Raw genomic sequence first — 22,615 nt, forward strand, 5'->3', positions numbered from 1 at the left:
TTTCCAGGCAACTGATCTTTTTCCTCAAAAATAAAAATAAAAATCATTCCATTCGCCTTTTTTTTTCCAAAATAAAAAAAACACTTGATATGTTTCTTTTTTGGTCATTTTCCTGCATAGCATCTTAGATGTAGGCTGGTGGATATCACATTATGTCTCTCAAGCAATTAGGATGTAAATTCATTCTCTTTAAAGAGATATATCACAAGTTCCATCTGCATGCTTAACTACCTAATTATTATATGGATGGTTAACTCTTTATATTCTCCTAGAACAATGCATTATTATCCCATTACACTAATTGCAGCATAATTTCTCTATTACTGCTAAGGTAAAGGCTGCATATATTCCCACCTTGGGCATTGTGCTGTAATGTAAATGCTAATGCTAGTAACAATAACACATTTCAATTAACTCAGTAAATCTGTCAACTGTGTAGAGAGAAGACTAACCTGGGTTACAGAGATGTGAATAATTTTTCTGAAACCAGTAAATCACATCTTCTGAATAAATATTAAATATTTTTGCTAGAGCTGGAAAAGCTTGCTTGATTTCAAGCTAGGTTGTGTGCATACAGATGATGTCCTCAGGTAACCACAATGACAAAGAATCAACAGTCCAGATCCTGGCTTTTGTACTTAAGTTTCAGTGTGGGATATAAGTCTCAGAGCCGGCTGGGTGGTTTTGGGTCAGTCACTCTCTGTCAGCCCAATTCACCTCACAGGTTGGAAAAATTTGTTGTTGGAAAATAGGAGAAGGGAATATTGTGTGTTCACTACCTTGAGTTATTTTATTGAAAGGATCTCTGAAGGATTAGAACATACATAGAGTGTAACCTAATTCAGCTTTTGTTAAATTGCTGTTGAGAGAAGCTCCATTGTAACCTAATGTGCCAACTTCATAGATAAAACTTCTAGGCGAATTGCCAAGCTTAGCCTAGCAAAGTATTCTGCCAAGTAACCTTGCTTGTAACTTGAAATGTGTGTTCAGCATTCTCTAACAAAGCTCTGACATGTGCCAGAAAATGTATTTCTTTCCTCTTCTAAGGTCTATTGTTTTCAGAGCGCTGAGAAAAATCATGAGGTTTGCATAACATGAAATAATGTTTCTAACACTATCTGTGCAAGCTGTGTAAGACTAAGAAGTTTGACAAAAAGGTTTTTTCCACGACAACGGTGAGGCATGAGCCTGTTTTTTTTCTCTCCCTCTGCCTGCTCTGTTAAGGGGGAGATAAAAATGCCGTCAAGTCTTTTTTGCTTTCTGCACAAAATAAAAACTGATTAGCAGTAGCCTCGGGTTCAGAGTTTCATTGGAATTATCAGATTCTGAGCTGAATTCAAAAACCTTACATTATAAAAAGAGTAAAGGCAGGATAAAATATTTAAATAATAATTGTGGCATCATGATACGTATTTCATTATTTGCCTCCATCCTCCCTATACTGTATACCTATGGCTGTATGACTTGTATCCATGCATCTTACAAAATCATGTAAGATTTTGAAGAGGCCCAGATGGGATGTAGTCAATCTCCATGCCAAAGTAGACAATTTATTCATGCATAATCTTTGCTAGGATAAAAGTTACTGAGTAGAAAACAACTTCGAGTCACCTAAGTCAATTCTAATACTTTTGTAAATTAAATGACAATAATTCCCTCTTTGCACAGTTAATTTGCCCAAATGAATAGTAGAGAGGTGCTGCCAAATTATTAGCATTTAGCCAATTAGTTAATCAAATTTCTTTGTGCTAGCAACATGCTTTTTAGAATTGGAATCCTTCCATTTATACTTGGGGAAGCCTAAGTTTCTTTCTATTTGTCCATCAAAATGTTTTCTTAATATTGGTTGATTGAAATCAAAACCTGAATGTATCCTGTAAATAGACTACACATTCCTATTTAGTGCATTACTAAGACTTAACTGACTGTTTAATTTAGGGAAAATATGTCATCAGACACTGGTGTTTGCTGATAGTCCTTCAAATAAAGATCCTTCTCTAGATGTATTCATGGCCAAGTTATTACTTTTGGGGAAAAATAGGAACATATCCAGACTTGATAACTATATGCTTTTAAATGTCCAAATATTTTGTTTTGATATTAATTTTGCAGTATTTGCAGAGACTTTATTTATTCTTATAACTATACAGTTCCAGTCATTCATATGCAATGAATTTATACATATAGGGCAATACAGATATATAATTTTGACTGTAAGTAATATTAAATAAAATAGTAACGTTTTAATTATTATATTATTTAGGTGATCAATGGGCTTGCAGTTTCATCTACACCTTCACTTTCTTCTGCCATTGCGGTAGCACATTGTAGAAACTGGAAGATAGAAAAGTAGGTATAAGAATGTTGTGTTTAATACTTTCTTGCACAGTTTTCTACTTAAAGGACAATATAATAAATTATTATTCAAAAATGATTCAAAGACACACTCTGAATGTCACAGAAAGACAACACTTCTCTATTCTTCATTGAAATAGTTGATTTTTTTTTAGCTATCTGCACAATCCTGAAAAAAAAAAAAATGTTTTTAGGAGTCATACTAACTTTAATTAACCATCTTCTGCAAACCAAGCGTATTTTTTCAATGGGATCCTTGGTGTTTTTTGAACTTAGTGGTTTTCTTGCAAACTTTTCATTACCAAATAGATTTTAGCTAGTTTGGCAGTGAAACATCTGCAAGAAAACCACCAAATTCAGACAGCACCAAGGACACCACAGAGCTACAGATATTCTCTTTTATTGACATCTTTTCAAAGTGGTCACAACTCTAAATATTGTGCCTTTTTTGGCTAATGCTTTCAGTTCTTCTTAACATTGTCTATTATTTAGGAACTTGGGGAAATTCTTGACAGATTTGGAAAAGCAACGAATCGATCATAACCTGGACTATTTTGTATACATATGCACTCCATATGCAAAGTGAATAGAATTCATTTCTATATGAATAAACTTCATTTAACATAGTAGGATTTTTTTCTAAGTGGTTTATTCAGAAGTGCATTGTGTGCAATTTGATCCATTTTAAGAATACTATGAATGTATATGATAAGGAAGATGCAAAAGACTAAATGATTATGGTGGTAGAAAGGGACTAAATAGATATACTTTGGGGATGTATGGGCTATTGTAAAAAGCAGAGATTTGCTGCTACTGAATGAATACAGAATATATTAAAGGTAAAGGTTTCCCATGCACATATGTGCTAGTCGTTCCTGACTCTAGGGGGTGGTGCTCATCTCTGTTTCAAAACTGAAGAGCCAGCGCTGTCCAAAGACATCTCTGTGGTCATGTGGCCGGCATGACTAAAAGCTGAAGGCACACAGAACACTGTTACCTTCCCACCAAAAGTGGTCCCTATTTTTCTACTTGCATTTTTACATGCTTTCGAACTGCTAGGTTGGCAGAAGCTGGGACAAGTAACAGGAGCTCACTCCATTACATGGAGCTAGGGATTCGAAATACCAACCTTTCTGATCAACAAGCTCAGCGTCTTAGCCACTGAGCCTTACAGAATATATTACTTTGATAGAAATAAATTAGTTAATAACATTTGTTGTTCATGATTTATAATATTAATTTATAGAGTAGGAAACCTTTGCCATATATGGTATAATCCTTAAATTGTTTTTTGTAGTTAGCATATTATCAGAATTATATGTATAGAATTATAAAAGAGCTCTTAAATTTAAAGGTTTAGATTACCAGTTCCTTCACTGAATGTTCAGAATTATTTATTTTGTAATTATAATGGTAGTTGGCTATACATGGTTAATTTTGTTGGACTGTCAGCTATGCTAGTATTTTTATGTAGTCCATTATCAGATTACCTTACATAGACTAAGCTACTTATCATAACGTTTTGTCTACTGGTTTACGCACCAGGCTAGTTCTAGTCACGCCTTAGGCCAGTCAGTCTTTCTCAGCCCAACATACCTCACAGGGTTGTTATTGCAAGAAAAAGAAAGAGGGAGATGTATTTGGTAAATTTGCTACCCTGAGTTATTTATAAAAAAATAATAAAGGTAGGATATAAGTAAATAATTATTTTATATACATAACAGATCTTGAAATATTTTGTTTTGCAGAATCCTGTGTGTATTTGTTGGTGACATGGATAGGAAAATTGAGTTGGATGATGAGTAAGTCTCAGTATTTCAACCAGTTTATTTAAATTTGTGCGGTTGGTTCTCAAATTGAAATTCTGCTAAGGTTAGTGGGGCTTCGTAAGTAAAACATGGAACTTTGAATGTTTTTTTTTTTTAAATTAGAATAATTTTACATCTAAAACATGTATTTGATTATGGCAGTTCTTTTTTTTTTTTTTTTTTAAATATATTTTATTCATTTTTCACATTCCATTTGCAATCACTTATATACAGGGTATTTACTATAAGAAAAGAAAAAAAGAAAAAGGGAATAAAACGAACAAATAAAAAGGAAACACAACTCATCATTCACAACCCCACCTAACCCTTCCATCCTCCATACACCCCATCTACCCCCTCCAACTTTCCTTTCTCCCTCTAACACTCCCCTCCTACTTCCCTTTCCCCACAAACCTTTCTCCCCTTACTCCCCAGACACCCTCCTTACATTCCCCTTACTCCTTCCTTACTCCTCCCTCTTCTTTCCCTCTACCTCCCTCCTTGGTGTATGCCTTTATTCGAGTGTTGTTTGATCTGATAAAAGTAAAATGAACCAAGGGAAAAAAAAAAGAAAGAAAGAAAAAACCACCGTATATAAATACATTCTTATTCTTATTAAGACTATTTTAACACCCCCCCCCCCACAAATCCCCATCCCCAATCCTCCCGACTTCCCAGGGCCCACACCTGGCACTACCTTCTGTCTAAAATATCTTGTATACATATGGATTAAAAAATAAAAGTAATATGTCAAAAGAAAGAAAAACAGAAAAAAAAAGAAGAGAGAAAAAAAAAGAGAAAAGAAAAAAGAAGAAAAAAGAAAAAGAAACCACTCTTTGTGTTGATCTCAGCCCCCCATCTTTATCTATGCTTAAATAGTATATATCATTCTATCTATATTTTATTCTCGTCTCTTACTTCTTTGCTATTTACCCCAACCTTCTGTAGACTCTCCCGTTCCTCTTCCTAAACCTCATGATCCCTTCCGATAAGATTTAAGCAACGTGGTTCATGCCACATATTCAAATATGACTTTACAGAAGAGTAATCAAACTTTCCCTTCTAGTAAAATTTAAACAGCGTAAGTGATCTTTCTTAACCTCCTTTTCAAACAGTAATTCAAAATAATCTAGCCAAGCTTCCCCTTCTTAGTAAAATTAAGCAGCGTAGATCAAATATTACTTTACACAGAAATCAATTTCTATCTTAAGATAATTCCAACCGACTTTCTCTTCTGATAGGATTTAAATAACGTAGTTCATTCCACATGCATTTTACCCTCATCCCTTACTTGTCTAATATTTACCACTATCAAATTTATACTAGCATTTGTTTAAAATCTAACTCAAAGCAATTTCAACCAACTTTCCCTTCTAATAAAAGTTAAATAGCATGGATCATTCCACATATTCAAACAATACTTTCAGCAAGAGTCAGTTAACCTTCTGTTTTAAAATAGTCCCTTCTAACAAAGTTTAAACAACATAAATCATTCCGCATTCTTTTTACACTTATCTTAAGATAATCCCAACCGGCTTTCTGTTCTAATAAGCCTTAAACAACGTAAATCATTCCACATATATTTTACCCTCATCCCTTGCTTGTCTGATGTTTACCACTATCAAATTTATGGTAACGTTAATTTAAAATCTAGCTCAAAGTAGTTTCACCCAGCTTTCCCTTCTAATAAGAATTAGTCCGCTTTTTCTACCGGAGAGAGGTCTCAAACCCCCATTCAGTCCTCAACTTTGGCGAGTATTTTAAAATGTCTAAATTCTCGATCTCCGTTTTTCTGCTTCTCCGAGGGAGGAAGGGCTACCCCCTCCATCTTGCAACCACATGGCCTGCCGTTTGCCTTCTCCTTCCGCTTGTCTCTCCTCTCTTCCAAGCGAGTCAGGAAGTCCCGCCTTCAGAATCCTGCAATAGAAATCTTGAGCCTCCGAAACAGAGTTAAGACGAAATCTTTGATTCTCAAATGTAACCGTGATGCCGGCAGGGGCCTCCCATCTGTATCGAATCTGTTGACTCCTAAGCTCCTTAGTTAAAAAGGTGTAGTCCCTTCTTGCCTTTAACATCTGGAAAGGTATTTCTTTGAAGACAATCAAGTTCTGGCCATCAACTCGGAGACTGTTATTATAAAACTTTTGCACAATCGCATTTCTAGATTCTTTTGTAGAGAAATGTATAATTATGTCCCTCGGGAGCTGTCGCTGTTCCGCTATCAATGAGTTCTGGCGATAGATTTTCCGAATCTGCCAATCAAAGTTAAGTCCCGGGCTTCCCACCGCATAGCTGAAGGCTTCAGCAAAGGTCTGTTTCAAATTCTCTTGCTCCTTTTCACGGAATCCTCTGACTCTTATTGCAAATGCCTTCCTATTAAAATTTATCATCATGAGCTGTTCTTCATTGTCTCTAATTTTTTGTTGTAAAATTTGAATATTGGTAGTCAAATTAAAATTAGCCTTCTCCAAACTTTCCAATTTGTTCTCTATTTCAGCAGAGTAATCTGACAGGGCAGACACGGCTGCAAACGTATTCGCCTTCATTTGATTAACTTTAGACTTTAAATCATCATATAGTTCCAATACAAATTCCTTAATTTCTTGTTTAAAGGCATTAAACATTTTAAAGAAATATTCCTGTGTTAGAAATTCTCCAGTAGAGGGCATAGGAGACAAAGGCTGTGGTTCCAGTAAAAATTCTTTAAATTCTTTAGACACATTTGTAGCAAGACGCTTCTTTGACCTGGGTGCCATAATAAATAAACAAGCAGCGCTTTGCTCCCCTCTATTTCCAAAGAAGAAGAGTTTATTTTGTTAAGGAGCGGTCTGCAGGAAGGTAAAACCGGCTAAATACATCCACTATCAATCATCCACGGAGAGAAATCGCCATTTTGAAGTCCATTTAGACAAAGAAGTCTCTAAGACAAATGGTGCTGGTATTTAAGATAGTAATAAAAGCATAAATCTCACAGGGGTGGGACCCGCCCGTATCAATTCTAGCTTGAAAAAACTTTGTTTTGTCCTGGGGGGGGGCTAGCCTGTCTGGGGCTGCCAAAAAAAAAAAGGCAGCTGAGAAGAACTGGCTGGAGATAAAAGCTCTGCTCCGGCTGGATCTAATCTCTGTCCACAGCCAAAAAAAAGAAAAAGGCTGTGGCTTACGAATAGACCCTAGCCTACAGAGCTACTCCCTGCCCCTTTTTTTGCCAAAAAGGGGTGCTATCTATGATCTTATTTAGATATACAGACCAGATCTCTGAGGAGCTCGGTGGAGCCCTCCTCGGCAACAGGCCACGCCCCCAGGAAGTCCGATTATGGCAGTTCTTTACAGCTTGTATATTTCCCAGATATATGTATTTGCTTTATTTTATTATTACCAGAGTGGCAACTATTTTATAGAGATAATATTTATAGAATCTATTTTTTAAACATATTTTACAGCAAAGTCCTCTTGATCAATATTTGTGCTAAACATTCTGAACAAGTTAACACCAAACACAATATCTCTCTCAACTGGAAGGAAGTAGGTGTGGCATTTTATGGTCTTTCTTCTTTTATCACCCAAGTATGATTTAGTGAGAATGCAAGGACATAAATTTTGAGTTGAACTATATATTCAGCAATTTTTACTGATTTTAGGGTGTGGATGACATGCAAATATTTGAAAATTGTGGTCCAACTGAGAATTCTGCCTGCTGGAAATATACAGTTTGCTACCTAGAGTCATGCTAGAGTTTGGTTGGCTATAAATTTAACAGCCAATCAATCAGTCTTGTAGCAAATGCTATAAATATATTTGGGATAAACTGAAGAACTGCTGCGGTGGGAAAAAGTGGCACAACATTTTTAGAAACTTTGAAACTTTAGCACAATCTTTAACCCTTGTCTTCCCTGCATGAATTGGAAAGGTCTGAGAAAAAGCACAATTGTAAAATAGATAGATGGTTTTTCCCACCACTGACTTCCACGTAGTTTTTTATGGACATCTGAAGCAAGGAAGTCTGATTATATTAATCACACACGAAAAGAGTTACTGGTTTGATCACTTTGGTTCCAGGAATGACAAAAGTTTGTTCATGCAGACCTATTCAACCTACCGTCTTTTTTGGACTATAAGATGCATCGGTGTAAAAAACACACCAAGATTTTGAAGAGGCAAGTAAGAAAAAAAAGTTTTTGCCTTCCCTCCGTCCCCAGCAACACTGTGCAGGCTTCAGCAGGGCTGAGGCAAGGCAAAAACGGCTCCATTTTTGCCTTGCCCCACCCCTGCTGAAGCCTGCAGAGGGCTGCTGGGCAGTGCGGGAAGGCAAAAAAGCATCCGTTTTTGTGAAAAAAAGTCCCCATTTTCCGCCCGTTTTTTTGCAAAAACAGGGGCATTTTTACTTTGCCCCAGCCCTGCTGAAGCCTGCACAGTGCTGCTGGGGGCTGAGGAAAGGCAAAAAAGCCTCCGTTTTTTATTTTAATATTTTCCAAAGGACTTGAAGGCAGGATTATTGGGCTGGAAAGAACTGCATGTTAGTGTTATGGCCCTATAGATCTCTCTGTTTTTTTATCCCTTTACACGTAATATGGAAATATAGTGTCTATATTGAGAAATTAAGAAATTTAATTTTGGATAATTGTAATATGCTAACATTAATTATTAAAATAAAATATTTTAATTTTTTGTTCATTTTTGGAAGGATCCTAAAACCAACAACTTCTTCTCTGCTACCTTTGGATTTATTCTTCCAGTTGCGTACAGCTACCAGCCTAATTTAACCATTGTAATTGTTGGAGCAAACCAGAACCTTGGCAAAAATAGAATTTCCTTGCTTATTAGCTTACTGCAAGGATTAGCAGAATCTCAGATTCTCGCTGTAATACAGGTAAGGAGTATGTAAGTGGTTTTACAACAAAATAACCTTTTTTTTTTTTTTGAATAAAGAATCGAGGGGAAATGCGTGATTAATTCCTTCTAAAACTGTCTATAGTTTCAGATTCTCTTGTTTTCCTGAAGCAAATACATGAAGAATCTAGTAAGGTGCTATAGCATTTCAATTTCAGTTCTAAAAGGCAGTGAAAGGCAACTGAAAATTCAAAGAAAAGATGTACTGTCTTTAAAGTGGTTCAGGCAATATTTTGTGTATTGTGTCAAAGCACGTTTTTGAGATTCAGTCTGAGGAATTGCTCAGTTTTGCTTTTCTGCTTATCTATGTTCCTATGCGTGGATTTCCTGGGAAAATCAAAATAAGTCAAACAAAACATGCATAACAATTATTGCAGGGGGTTCTTTAACTCTGCAGCATCATGGCATCTCTAAAATAATAAATGAACATACAGTATGTGAAACAACACCCCTCCCAAATACAATGAATGATTTCATTGTGGTTAGAATTTAGCAAGAAAGAAATATGAAGCTTCCTATTAATAACTCAGTTTTAATATATTTATCATCAGGGGTTCTCAAATTGTAACATCACAGTTTTCCATTGTGAGACCAAGCTGATGCAGACAAAGCAAGGAACAAAACACAAAGCAAATTTTGACAGGACACCATTGTCAAAATCCATTCCACTTTGAGAAAACTTGTGTAGGCATCATGCCCAAATAAAGGGAGGGGGAAAAAGCTGAGAGCAAGATTTGGGCAGTGCTTCTGTTTCATTGCTCTAGCCTGATTACATGTACACATACAAACTGCATCTCATTTAGGAAGCATCTTCAGAAGAGGTTCTTGGATGAGAAAACAAACATTTTTAAGGAAAAAAAACCAAGAAAGTCCAGTTGCCTTTTGGAAAAAACACCTTTGGGGCAACACACACACACTTATCTAAGGTTTCCCACCTCACAAATTGCTGAGAGATTTCCACCTTGCAGTTGAGGAATCCTAATTTATGGTATTAAAAATAACTGACTCCTTATTGGATACATTCCCACATTGCATTAAGCATGGTGTGTTTCATTGTGTCTTACCAAATAAATCTGATTTGTTTGGGTTTGCAGAACACGTCAAGCTATAAACCAAGGTTTACGAACCACAGAGGTCTAGTTATACAATTCACTATACCAAAACCAAGCAAGTGGCATTATGGCATAGTCCAGTGATTCAACACAGCCATTTAATAGAGTACAAATTCTCAGAAGTGACACTGCAAGCAATAAAATGTTTCTTTCTTTCTTTTTTGGAGATAAGTACACATTTATGCAAGTGTTTTACTTTATTTTTAAAGGATTCTGAAGAAAAAATAATGCAAGATGTAGCCAACATCTTAACAGGTCACTTTATACCCAACTTTGAGAACTTTGCACCAGATTTACAAGAGAATGTGGAAGTGATAAAAGAATTAAGAGCGCAATTTCAACAGGAATGGAAATTGCTTCAGTGTTCAGGTAACCAATCAGAGATGAATGAAAACAAAAAGTAAATCTTCATTACATTTAAATATCTTACTGTGGAGCTTTGAATTACTTGAGGTTAGAGATTCTCAAGAGGAAAAAGATGCATTTTTGCTACAAAATCTGACTGTTGTTGTTTTTTTTGTTTTGTATAGCAAAGAATTTCAAAGATGAAAAGTAATCTTGATTTCAACAATCTCTTTTCTTCCACAAAAAAACAAAAGATCAGAATAAGGCATGCTTTATGAATAAAAGGGCACAAAATGTTTCTGAACTGACTTTTATATAATTTTTATATTGAAAACTATATTCCAGCCTGTTAACTTCAGAAATGCTGTTGGCTTTGCTATAAAGACTTTTAAAAATTTTATACAGCAAAAATATATAAATATTTTATATGTACTGTATAAATATATGAATATTGCATTAATATTGTATAAACGTACGAATAGAAGGGAAACTCATCAAATTTGCAAATGACAATAAACTGGCAAGAATAGACAACACTACAGAAAATAGGTTCAAGATCCAGATAGATCTAGACAGATTTGAACACTGGGACCTATCTAACAAAATGAAAAATAATAAAAATAACACATTTTGTATTTAGGCAAGAAAAATCAAATGTACAGGTATAGATTAGGTAAAACCTGACTCAACAGCAGTAACGTAGAGAGTTCTTGGAGTCCTAGTGGACAATTAATTAAATATGAGCCAGTAATGGACAACAGAAGCCAAAAAAGCCAACGCAGTCCTGGTTGCATTAAAAGGATTAAAATCAAGATTGCATGAGGTATTAATACCATTTATAAAGCCTTAGTAAGACCACCCTTAGAATACTGCATCCAGTTTTAGTCACCATATTATAAAAAAGATGTAGAGACTTTGGAAAGAGTGCAGAAAGGAGCAACAAAGATGATTAGGGGCTGGAGGCTAAAACATAAGAACGGCTGTAGGAATGTGTTTTTTCTAGTGAAAAGAAGGATCAGGGGTGACATGACAGCAATATTTCAAATGTTCCAATATTTGCGGAACTGCCACAAAGAATGGGGGGAATCAACCTATTTTACAAAGAAAGTAAGAAAAGAAACAATGGATGGAAGGAGAGAAGCAACCTAGAATGAAGGAGAAATTTCCTAACAGTGGATTAACCAGTGGAACTGCTTGCCTTCAGAAGTTGTGGGTGCTCCATCACTGAATGCTTTTAAGAAGGGATTGGATAGCCGCCTGTCTGGAATGACATAGGGTATCCTGCTTGAGGGGTTGGACTAGAAGGTCCCTTCCAGCTCCACTATTTTGTTATTCTGTTATTTGGTTTGTTGTGTCCTTTAAGTTTTTACAAACTGTTCTGGCAAACAAGGGGTTGTGATCTATGGTTCACCGACAAAGGGGCGAACGACAAAACCGCGTCGCTGACGTCATCAACAGGGGGACAACAGCGCGGAGACAGAAGCACACTGTAAACCCTAAACCTAAACTTAACCCCTAACCCTAACCCTAATCCTAAACCTAACCCTTAACCTAACTCTAAACCTAACCCTTAACCTAACCCTAAACCTAACCCTTAACCTAACCCTAAACCTAACCCTTACCTTAAGTTAAATCGGCTTTCTTTCTCCGCGCTATTTAAAGCGCCCTTCTTTCTCCGCGCTGGCTGTTGCCGCCGCGTTGATGACATCAGCAACGCGGTTTTGTCGTTCGCCATTTTGTCGGGTCACGGTGATCTATAGGCTTGGTGTGGCCCTGCTCTAAGTAGGCAGACATATGGGGCAGCCAATTAGCACTGTACAGCTCCACTTTTTTAATATGGAAAAGGTGGTTAATATCTTTAGCTCAAGCCAAGGAAAAGAAGACATAGGGATCACAAATGAGATTGCATTTCTGTAGTAATTCCCCACTGACATGCAAATTTATAAATGAAATCTGAATGTCAACTACTAATGAGTAAAGCCTATTTCTCATGTATGATTTTTGTAATGTTAAATAAACTTAATTACAAACTCTCATAAGATTATCTTACATGTGTAAGAAATAACTTGGTTTGATCAGTAAGATTACTAATGTCCTTCTGATGTTTTAAATATTTCAACAATGACCAATAATTAGGGCAAGAAGCATAAAGGGGGGGGGGTCTGTTTTCTTATATTACTCAGCAGGTCATGGCATCTGACTGATGTAGTCTGGAAGTGAAAGTTAAATAGGATTGCCACTGGTTGTACTTGGAGAAATTGCAGGTTGGACTAATGGAGGAAAGGAGTCCCTGAGGATTTTACTCCGGTAATAGTTGCTTTAAGGGACAGTGCTCATCTCTGTTTCAAGACCATTGAGGCAGCACTGTCCGAAGACATTCCCATGGTCATGTGGCCAGCATGATGTCACAGACTGCTGTTATTGCAGGTTGAATTAGGAAGTCAAAAAACGTCCCCAGAGAAAGCTTCTATATTGTTTCCAAGATCACTACATGTAATGTGTTCGTGCAATTACAGTACATGGACTCCTACTCACTTTTTGTAAAGACTTATCAGATGTGCTGGGAACTGAATAAAAGTGAATTTGGTTCTCAAGGGCCATCAGCCAGTAATGAAGTTGGAACATAATTTGTACATGAAATTATGCTGAATTAATTCAGGATTATATACTATGCTGCACAAAACTACAGATTGTATTCACGCAATCCCAACCCGAACCAAGATAATACACATTTACCCAGTTTTAGATTTGCATGAATACTTGAAAGTTCAATTAACCAAAGATACAGGCGAATTTAAGTGTTATATATATAAAGCCAGGTCCCATATTTTGAAACCACCTTTCTTGTCGGCGGGCGCTTCACTGGTGTCTTCGTCGGTTAAGCTTGAAAACCTTAAGACTCTTGCCTGCATTTCCACCCCTTCGATATCATAGACCCACCCAATTGCTATAGCCAACGTGCGGTGGGAGGTTGTTGGGGGGGGGGCTATTGTCGGAAACCTACACAAGCCATTTAACTCGGGGAAAGAAATCCGAGCTTTAGTCTCGTACAGCAGGGGTCTCCAACCGTGGCCACTCCTGGCTGAGGAATTCTGGGAGTTGAAGTCCACATGTCTTAAAGTGGTCAAGGTTGGAGAGCCCTGTCGTACAGGGTAGCGTGCCATAACGACCGCGCGACTTGCTTCTTCAGCGGCGCGCGCCTTTCATAACACATCCATAAGTTCCACTTAAGCGCCGCCTCCCAGCCAGCCAGCCAGCCAATCACCTCCCTTCGTCCCTTCACGCTCCTCCTGAGCGCCGGAGCTCGATGTCCCCGGGCTGCCAGGGTGAGATCATTGATCCCAGCCGCCCACCTATTACGTGCCTCCCTTCTTACCAGGTGGCCCTCCTGCACCTTCTGCGCATGCCTGACCCCTCCCTCCTGCGGTAGCTCCGCCCCAATCTTGCTGTTTCCTTCATGCCCCGCGGTAGGTCGGCTTTTCTTTGAATTTTAAGTATTGGAGGCGGAAGGTTGCGCTTCCCTCAGGGAGGGCGATATTTTATTATTATTATTAATATTATTGTTTACTTGGCAGAGGAGGGGAAATGGAACCTTCTCGCCTCGGCTGCTCCAGGCTCGTCAAGGGCGGACTCCCCAGTATCGGTTGCCCAGTTAGGAGCTCCGGCTGTCTTGCCTACCTAAGTTTTCAGTCAGCTCGGCCGGCCTGCGCCGTTGGTTAATCTCCCAGAAGTGGCGGGAGACCCAGACGACAACCCGTTCCTGGAGACTGGAACCGGGCCTGTGCTCGGCCAACGCCGGGTTTCCTTTCCCTCCGACGCCGCAGCATCCTCCGCGTTTTGTGCTTGTGCCCACTTTTCCAAATTGGCGGCTTCTAGGCTACCGAACTACAGTATCCATCCTCCCCAGCCATCATTGGGGCGTGCCGATGGCGGAGAAGGAGGCATTGCTGTACATTGCTTCTTGCCTAGGGAATCCTGCCCATCGCCAGGCTACTGTAGTCCTTTTATCTGCAGGGGAAGGTAATCTGCGAGGTAGCCGTTGTATCCGTTGAAAATAATTATAAATAATTATAAAATAATGGCCTTCCGAACGTCAGGCGCATCCTTTCCAAAAGAGCCAAGGTGGCGCAGTGGTTAAATGCAGCACTGCAGGCTACTGCTAGATCAGCAGGTCAGCGGTTCAAATCTCACCGGCTCAGGGTTGACTCAGCCTTCCATCCTTCCGAGGTGGGTAAAATGAGGACCCAGATTGTTGGGGGCAATATGCTGACTCTCTGTAAACCGCTTAGAGAGGCCTGAAAGGCCTATGAAGCGGTATATAAGTCTACTGCTATTGCTATTGCTATTTCCATTTCTGACCATTCTTAACCGCATTTATAGTATATTTTATAGCCTTTATTGTCATTGTACATCATGTATACAAGGAAATTGGTTTTAGCCTCACAATCCATGACAAAAAATATAAACGACATAAATACTATAAAGAATAATCCCTATGCAAGTAATTAGGAAAAAAAGAAAGAAAAAGAAAAACTAGTCATACGTTTTACACGTGTGCATGGAGTGGTTGTGGTTGTGTTTAAGAGTCTTACAGCCTAAGGATAGAAACTATTTTTAAACCTATTTGTTCGGCTGGCTATGCTTCAATGTCTTCTGCCTGACGGTAGAAGTGCGGAGAGACACTGACCTGGGTGTGAATCATCTCTGAGTATCTTCCTTACTCTGCTAAAGCAGGGAGATCTGGCGATGTCACCCAGTGGTGTTAGAGGGCAACCAATGGTTTCTTGTGCTGAATTGATCATTCTCTGTAGTACATTCCTGTCCACATAAACCAGTGTACTATACTGTAATGCAGTATGTGAGGACACTTTCTATCATGGACCAATAGAAAGAGGTTATCAGCCGTTATTCCACCTGATTTTTTCGTAGGACTCTAAGGAAATGAAGTCTCTGTTGGGCCTCGCCAATCACCAGGGACATGTTGTTTTTATAGTTTCTCTTTTCATTATTTGGAGGCTTTTTTTTAGCATTTGTTTCTCATTCTTGGTTGTATCATCATCCCATACAAATCTCTGAAATGCTCCTCATAATTCCCTCCGTTGCAGTTTCGTTCTAAATCATTTTGTCATTTTTACTTTTAATTACCTTGAGACTGCTGGAGGCCCCGTGTTTTCCATCCATTTAGAAAACATCTTTAATTGTCATCAAAAATGCTTCTGCAGCTTTTATTCTGACATTCCTTTGACTACCTTCTTTGCAGTGTTCAGTGGGCAACTATCACCATGGGTTTCTTCTTTCATAGATGCCATTAGTTAATGCCTTCAGAAAGATCTATCTGTCATGCATTTTAGCCTTATGATTCATAATAATCTATTGATGGCTCCTTTATTGGGGCCATGCTTCCAGGAATACTATGGCTCTTCTGTTTGCATGATCAATTATTTCTTTGCTTTTCCAATTGAATGTGTAGCCTGGGTACTGTTGAATATTTTCCATCTTGGTTCTTCATCGCAGTTATGTATATTTCATTTTTTGCTATAGTTGGCACCCCATCTGCCCTAGGTGGTGTCAGGCTGTAAGCCTGACAGTTGATTCTATATAAAGTGTGTGTGTGTGTGTGTGTTTTCTTGGTAGGTTATGCATTTAGTTTACATTGGATTCTTTAATATCATTGGATTCTTTTTCTCTTGCATTGTTTTTATAGTTAATGTTTTGCCAAGAAATATAAAGTAAATAAGTGGCAGCTTGAAAGAAATTTCAGAAAATAATGTCATAGCCTAATTAAAATAAGCAGAGACTAGTCCAGGCTTCCCCAGGAGTCAAAAACTAACACCAAAGTGCGCACATGTAGTTCCCACACACATACAAAATGTGGCTAGGATCTTCTGCAAAAAGAGTAGCAAGTTTTGATTAAAATGTGTGTATTAATTAGACTAAAAGATTTAAAATAGATTATTGCTCTGACAAAAACCTTAGTAGTTTCCTGAGCTGCTATGACAGTGTTATGTTTGCAACATTCTTGCTACTTGCTATCTAGTAGTGGGATATTGCCAAAGTCTTGGCTGTTAATTTTATAATGCAGAGAAAATCAATAGAGACAGCATTAATTATGTTAATAATTTTTCTTTCTTTCATTTTTTTAGGAACACAAACCAATGCTTGTTTGACTATTAGTGCTGGATTCATTCTGAGTTGATTGTGGATATCCACAACTGATGGGACCATGGAGAGTATTACAAAACTATTTGGTGACTTGTGTGAGGCTCACTTAGTATCTGTGTCAACAAAGGTCCATTTAAACAAAAGAAAGAGCAGCAAAAAAATTTCAAGGAAAAGTCTCAAAAAGGTTGCATATAATACTTTGTTTGCTAATCTTTTTCTGGATGAAACCTGCAAAGTTTCTCAATCAAATTTTTCTAGACTTCCTGTGAAAAACAAAATATTAATGCTGTCTTTCAATTTGAGAATTGCTGGACTGAGCTTAGAAGCAGACAGGCTGGAGCAACTTGTAGAGGAATTAGAAAAGTCTACTTGCTTACCATTTACTGAAATTACTTCTATTTTGCATTTTCTGGTACAGCTTGCAGGAACTGGGCCTCCACATTGTTCACCCCTCAAAAAGGATTATTTTGTTAATAACAAAAATGTAGGAAGAAACACCAAATATCAAGGTTATGATTATTATGATGTTAGCATATTTGAAGCAGACGTGCAGGCTTTTATTGCAAATGAAGAACTTCAATGTAATGATACAATTCAAAAGACCTTGCAAATTATGGAGGCAGCACCTGGTACAGGTCTTCCTATGGTGGAACTGTTTTCACAGAATTGTTCAATGGGGGACAGATATGAAAGAGAAACTCGGGTCTCGCTTTTTGGTGCTCTCATTCACAGTCGTACATATGATATGGACATCAAGTTGGATTTGCCACCAGTGCCTGACAATGCAGATCTGTCTGGACTTGCAATCAAGGTATAAAATTGTTTTCCTTTGTCTATGCCAATATTCGTCTTAATGAACTCATGGATATTTATACTTCCTCCATAGAAAACAGATGATATTGGCTACTGTCTCAATTCACTCTGCCTCTGCAATTCTACAATTATTAGCTCATTGGAAGGATAAACAAAGACAAAAATGTAGATTTTCACTTTCACGCATCCCTCTGATCTAATGCTGTATGTTTCCATCTTAAAGTATAATGTGATTCATATAAATATACTCAAGAAGATCAGCATGCCTTAGCCCTGTCTCAACATTACAAAATGTTTCTTGACTAGTAATATGCTTCTGACACATCAACCAATATTTCACAACAACTTAGGCTTCTAAAATGTTTTATTGTTTTCATTTATTGATATTATTTATTCCTGTTTGTTATAACAATATTGTCTCATATGAAATATTTTTATAGAAAGTTGGATACAAACTAAAACTAGATATTAATTTTAATTTAAACAATTTGTTATAAGCTCTACTTTCAAAACAATCCCAAAGCACAGTTTTTAAAAGTAATTGTAGAGGAACAGTAAATATGTTTATATTTGCAGGTTCCCCAAAGCATTGATCCTTCTGAAGATGAAGGATTCCAGTCAGCATCCAATCTCACTCCAGACTCTCAATCAGAACCCAGTGTGACACCAGATCTTGATCTCTGGGAGGCAGCACTTACTTATGGACCTAGTAAACGACGGTGCTGGGAAAGAATTGGATTGTAAGTATTTTGCTTTATATTTTTTAAAAGTGCTTGTTGTAATGAGCTATTTTGAGGCAGGAGGGCACTGTGATTAGTACAACAATGTTCCAAGTCTTTTTATTAGATTTCATACTACTGTTCAATTTCCAGAGTTAACTTACTAATATACAACTATAATCTATTTGTTTGCAATGAATGGAAAACTGGAGAATGGCAGTCTTCGGATCCAAAATATCACATTCATATCTACATTGCTCAGTTACGTTTTTGGTAGAGGCAAAACACAGGAAATGTGTGGAGTTGTAAACCTAATAGTGTGGAGGCTATAGTAGTAGCTGGTGGTCTGCAAGAAAATTTTGGTGATCTGCAGAAAAATTATTTCCATTTTTTATATTGCACTAAATACTATTTATCTTTTTAAAAAAATCATATTAGTGGTCCGTGGGATTTTAAATTATGTGGTCCCTGAGGTCCAAAAGATTGGTGACCCCTGCTTTGGATGATAATAATTGTTAATGAAAAGGAATGCATAGTAACAGAATTCAGAATATAATGTATGTTATCTGGCATTTTTCAAAAGTTTTTTTTTAAAAAAAAAACCTCTAGAAAATTGTTAAACTAATCACCAATTTTTTGATTATCATAATTACTAGTGCATTTCTGAAGAAAATTGTCCAATGTTTTATAAATATACAGAATATTTAAATCTAAATCCTTTAAAAGTTATTTTATATAAATGAGTTTACTTTCAACTTCCCAAAAAAGCAGACATACTGACTTACAAATAAAATAAGAGTAATTTGCCAAAGAAATTAAAATTAGTTTATTTGTTCTTTTTTGTTAGACTATATTTAATGCAACAGGTATTAAATACTATTTAATAAAAAGGTATTTACTCAAAAGGAATTGTGGGCCATAATGCTTAGACTCCAGTGAGTTGGAAACAACTTGTAATCTACATCTCTTTATAACATGGTGGATGCTTATGCACAATTCATAGTTTAGACTGAAGGTCAAACAGAAAAGGAAAATCAGGTTATTCAGACTTCTAGTTTTAACATTTTTGTGGTTTTTCCTGACAGTCCACCTGGGAAAAAAGAGGAGCCGTATCTTTCAGAAGCTGGAAGAGAAGCCTTTGACAAATTTTGCAGACTTCGAGAACAAGAACTGCAACTTTTCAGCAGTACTAAATTTCAGTTACCACAACGTGTATTAGTAAAAGAACCAGAAATTGTTAAAGATGTGTTAAATGTTCTTATTGGAGTTGTATCCACTTCTTTCTCATTTAATCAGGTATAACATTTCAATATAGTATATAATAGTTTTATTTTTAATACAGTAACCAGTAGATTTTAATTTCAAAAATTCATATGAAAATAGTATATTTAAATATTTCCCAATTGGATTTATGAGGACATACATTTGTTTAGTAAATATATTCTATGCTGTGCATTTTAGTAATTTCCTGTTACTGTTTTCCCAACTTTATAGGCAGTTCAGATATTTGTAGTGAAACAAGGCATTTATGTATCTGGAACGTCACCTGAAAGTATGAACTGTCTACTGTCAGAAGTGGCTGAATATGGAACTTATTACACACGACTGAGCCGTTTCTCTATTCAACCAATCCTGGACTCCTCATACAAAAAAGGGCTCGTATTTCAGGTAATGCACTTTATTTGGTTGAATATAGTTTTCTCTATATCTATTAGTAAAGTCTGGTATGTCCTCTGTTATGGAAGAAAAAAATGCCTTTTGTTCTTTCTCTTAATGCTATTCAATTACATCCCAGTTGTACGAAACTCTTCTTCACAAAGTGCAGGGAGAATGAGGTGCTGAGAGCAAGAAGAACCTCGTTCATACATAAACCTAACTGTTACATTTCACTTGGGATTCAACCTGGTTATAAGATTGAAGATGTGTTTGTCCCTCTTACAGATAACTTGCACCAGAACCTGGATTGTAGTAGTGTAGCCCTCTTAGTCCTATTCGATTTTTCATTAGTGTTCTAATAAAACCATCAATCATAATGTTTTTCTGGACACTTGTGATATTACAGACAGAAGGTACTATTTTGTAGGTCTCCATTCTGAGCACGTGATTCCAGTCAGTAGTTTTGACCAATCAAGCTCTTTTTCTCTCCAAGGATGCATGCTACATGATTCTTTTCTCTCCCAATACTAGTAAGATACATCATTTGTTGATTCTGGGTGAAGTATAATTAATTTGCTGATGACATTCACTTATATAATTCTGAACCAAGTAGGATATGATGTAAATTTATTTATAGAGTCTCTCGAGATCATACGACAGTGGATGGGACAAAGCAAGCTGCTATTCCGTCCCAGAGGATAGTGCTTCCGTCTCTACAGAAACCATCAGATCTCTAACAAGATCTAAACTAACTCTTCTTGGGGACCTGATTTGCACTTTCCTGAAGAAAGTGTTCATTATTCAGGAGTTCTTCTGGATTCTTATCTTCCTGCTTGATAATCAAGCAGAGTACTTGGCTAGGAGAAGGCTTTGCCAAGCTTTGGTGTAACATTTAAGGCACTTTTTGGATAGGAGCTACTGACAACAGTGTCTCATGTCTTCATTAACGTATTAACCTCATTAACAATGTAGCACTGTCTCTGCATATAAAAACACATGCAGATTCATGTCTTAGTCCAATATATCTAATAACTGACACAAATATTCCTTTCATTGTATATTTACACATAAAGACACAAAATAGCCAAGGGAGCATCCACATGTCTTTATCTTATTCCCTGCTCAGCATTGTACCATTTGTTATGCATTCCATTTATTCTCACAATGCTTTCTATGGTATACTGTTCTTGATTTATTCAGCAACCAACATTTAGATTCATATTTGTGCCAAAATTCTATAATGTAACAAGACTAGTACCAGTCAATTTTGGCACATTTTGGTTGATACAAAATGTATCAGTACAAAAGCCCAGTTCCATTCCATACTGCTTCTGTTATTGTATACATTCAGGGGGCTCCAAGGCTAGAGTTTGCCTTAGAATTCAACATACTGTTGTCCACATCCCATAGAGTGATAGGTATATGTAGTGTACAGAATATATTGTTGACTATGTTAGTAGAAATCTAGCCGACTGCTATATATTTGTAAGCGGATATAAATTAAACCAAGTTTTGTTAGCTGTCATTATTTGGTTTTGACTCAACGTATTGTAGCCCTCATGGTTTATACTGTAAGAATTGGCAGCAATTCAATTGTGTCTCAATTATCAACTGTGATTAAGTAAGCCATAACTTAACATGATATACAAATTGATTTGTTCATGCAGAGAATGTGTGTCACTACTGAACAATGGTTTTATCTTTCAAAAGGTTGGTGTCTAAGCTGTAGTGTGTGAAAAGACCCTTATCCTCTGAAAAAGATTAATGTATCCTATCTCTATTTTCCAGTTTAGTAAACTATGAGATATGTTGTATTTAATATTTTTAATTAAAAAAAATTTTGCTTTCTTTTTGCTGTTGTTAGGCATTCACAAGTGGACTGAGGAAATACTTACAGTACTACCGAGCGTGTGTTTTGTCCACTCCCCCAACTTTAACTCTTCTAACAATCAGCTTTCTCTTCCGAAAACTAGGACGACAGCTAAGGTAACGTTGTAGGATTAATGTAATAGGACAGAAATGGAAGATTGAACACTTTTCAACAGTGTCCCAAAGATACTGGTGTGAAAGGTCCTGCCTTTATTTTAACACAGGGGTCCCGAACCCACCTGGCTGTGACCGACCACTGGGCTGGGAGCCATTTGGAACCAGGCTGGGGAAGCAGCATGCACACATCCCCACTTGCACAAGCAGCGGGCAAGCATGTGTGCGCATGCTCCATCCATGCAAGTGGCTGCTCATGCAAAACCATCCGTTCTCCCCTCTGCCTGCTGGTTCAGAGTTGGGGAACTCTGTTTTAATAGCTTACTGTAATTTAGTTGTAGCTGCTAAAATAGGTTCCTGAATTAAGCATATAATTTTTATGACTAAGAAGATGTTGTTATGACCCAGGTGGTCAAGGCAAAGCAGGCTTTAGAGAGTCCTTTATTGTCCTCAAGAAGTGTTCAACAAATGGCCCTCCAATGACCAGTAAGGCTCTTCCTCAAAGCAAAAGCAAAAAGCAGTTCTTGAAGCCAGGGGAGTATAATCCAAAACAAACAATTGTTCCTGGCAAATACTAACCCCCCACAGCTTCTCCTTAAGTCATTCCTCTTAGGATGTTCTTTGTGAGGAGGGGTGGGGTGACCACCTTCCGAGTGGCCTTGCAACCCTTCTCTCGGCTTGCCTGAGCTTTGCTCTCCTTGCCCTTGGATTGAGTGGAGGAGGCAGCTGTTCCTCACCAGAAGAGATCTGCGGCCTATCAGCCCCGCTGCCTATC

General features: G+C 37.3%; 2 protein-coding genes across 9 annotated transcripts in view; both read left to right on the top strand.

Annotated features, from left to right (window-relative positions):
• Positions 1-11,352, top strand: part of HDAC10 (histone deacetylase 10) — a 29,835-nt gene extending 18,483 nt beyond the window's left edge. For 3 of the 6 annotated variants that reach the window (XM_032221321.1, XM_032221318.1, XM_032221320.1), the window contains 5 exons: positions 2,264-2,349; positions 4,104-4,157; positions 7,604-7,685; positions 8,845-9,030; positions 10,372-11,352. In XM_032221321.1, the coding sequence (XP_032077212.1) occupies positions 2,264-2,349; positions 4,104-4,157; positions 7,604-7,685; positions 8,845-9,030; positions 10,372-10,566 (603 nt within the window). In that variant the 3' untranslated portion in view covers positions 10,567-11,352. Of the gene's footprint in view, positions 1-2,263; positions 2,350-4,103; positions 4,158-7,603; positions 7,690-8,844; positions 9,031-10,371 lie in introns of those variants that run through there. The other 3 variants (XM_032221319.1, XM_032221322.1, XM_032221323.1) reach the window with 3 other exon arrangements.
• Positions 11,353-13,914: 2,562 nt separating this feature from the next.
• The window catches only part of TUBGCP6 (tubulin gamma complex associated protein 6), a 28,003-nt gene continuing 19,302 nt past the window's right edge, over positions 13,915-22,615 (top strand). For 2 of the 3 annotated variants that reach the window (XM_032221170.1, XM_032221172.1), the window contains exons 1-7: positions 13,915-13,974; positions 14,083-14,527; positions 16,651-17,480; positions 18,059-18,222; positions 19,287-19,497; positions 19,696-19,869; positions 21,722-21,843. In XM_032221170.1, coding sequence (XP_032077061.1) covers positions 16,731-17,480; positions 18,059-18,222; positions 19,287-19,497; positions 19,696-19,869; positions 21,722-21,843 — 1,421 coding nt within the window. In that variant the 5' untranslated portion in view covers positions 13,915-13,974; positions 14,083-14,527; positions 16,651-16,730. The remainder of the gene's footprint in view (positions 13,975-14,082; positions 14,528-16,650; positions 17,481-18,058; positions 18,223-19,286; positions 19,498-19,695; positions 19,870-21,721; positions 21,844-22,615) is intronic. The other variant, XM_032221171.1, reaches the window with a different exon arrangement.

This window comes from Thamnophis elegans, chromosome 7 (genome assembly GCF_009769535.1).
Source record: "Thamnophis elegans isolate rThaEle1 chromosome 7, rThaEle1.pri, whole genome shotgun sequence".
NCBI lineage: Eukaryota > Metazoa > Chordata > Lepidosauria > Squamata > Colubridae > Thamnophis > Thamnophis elegans.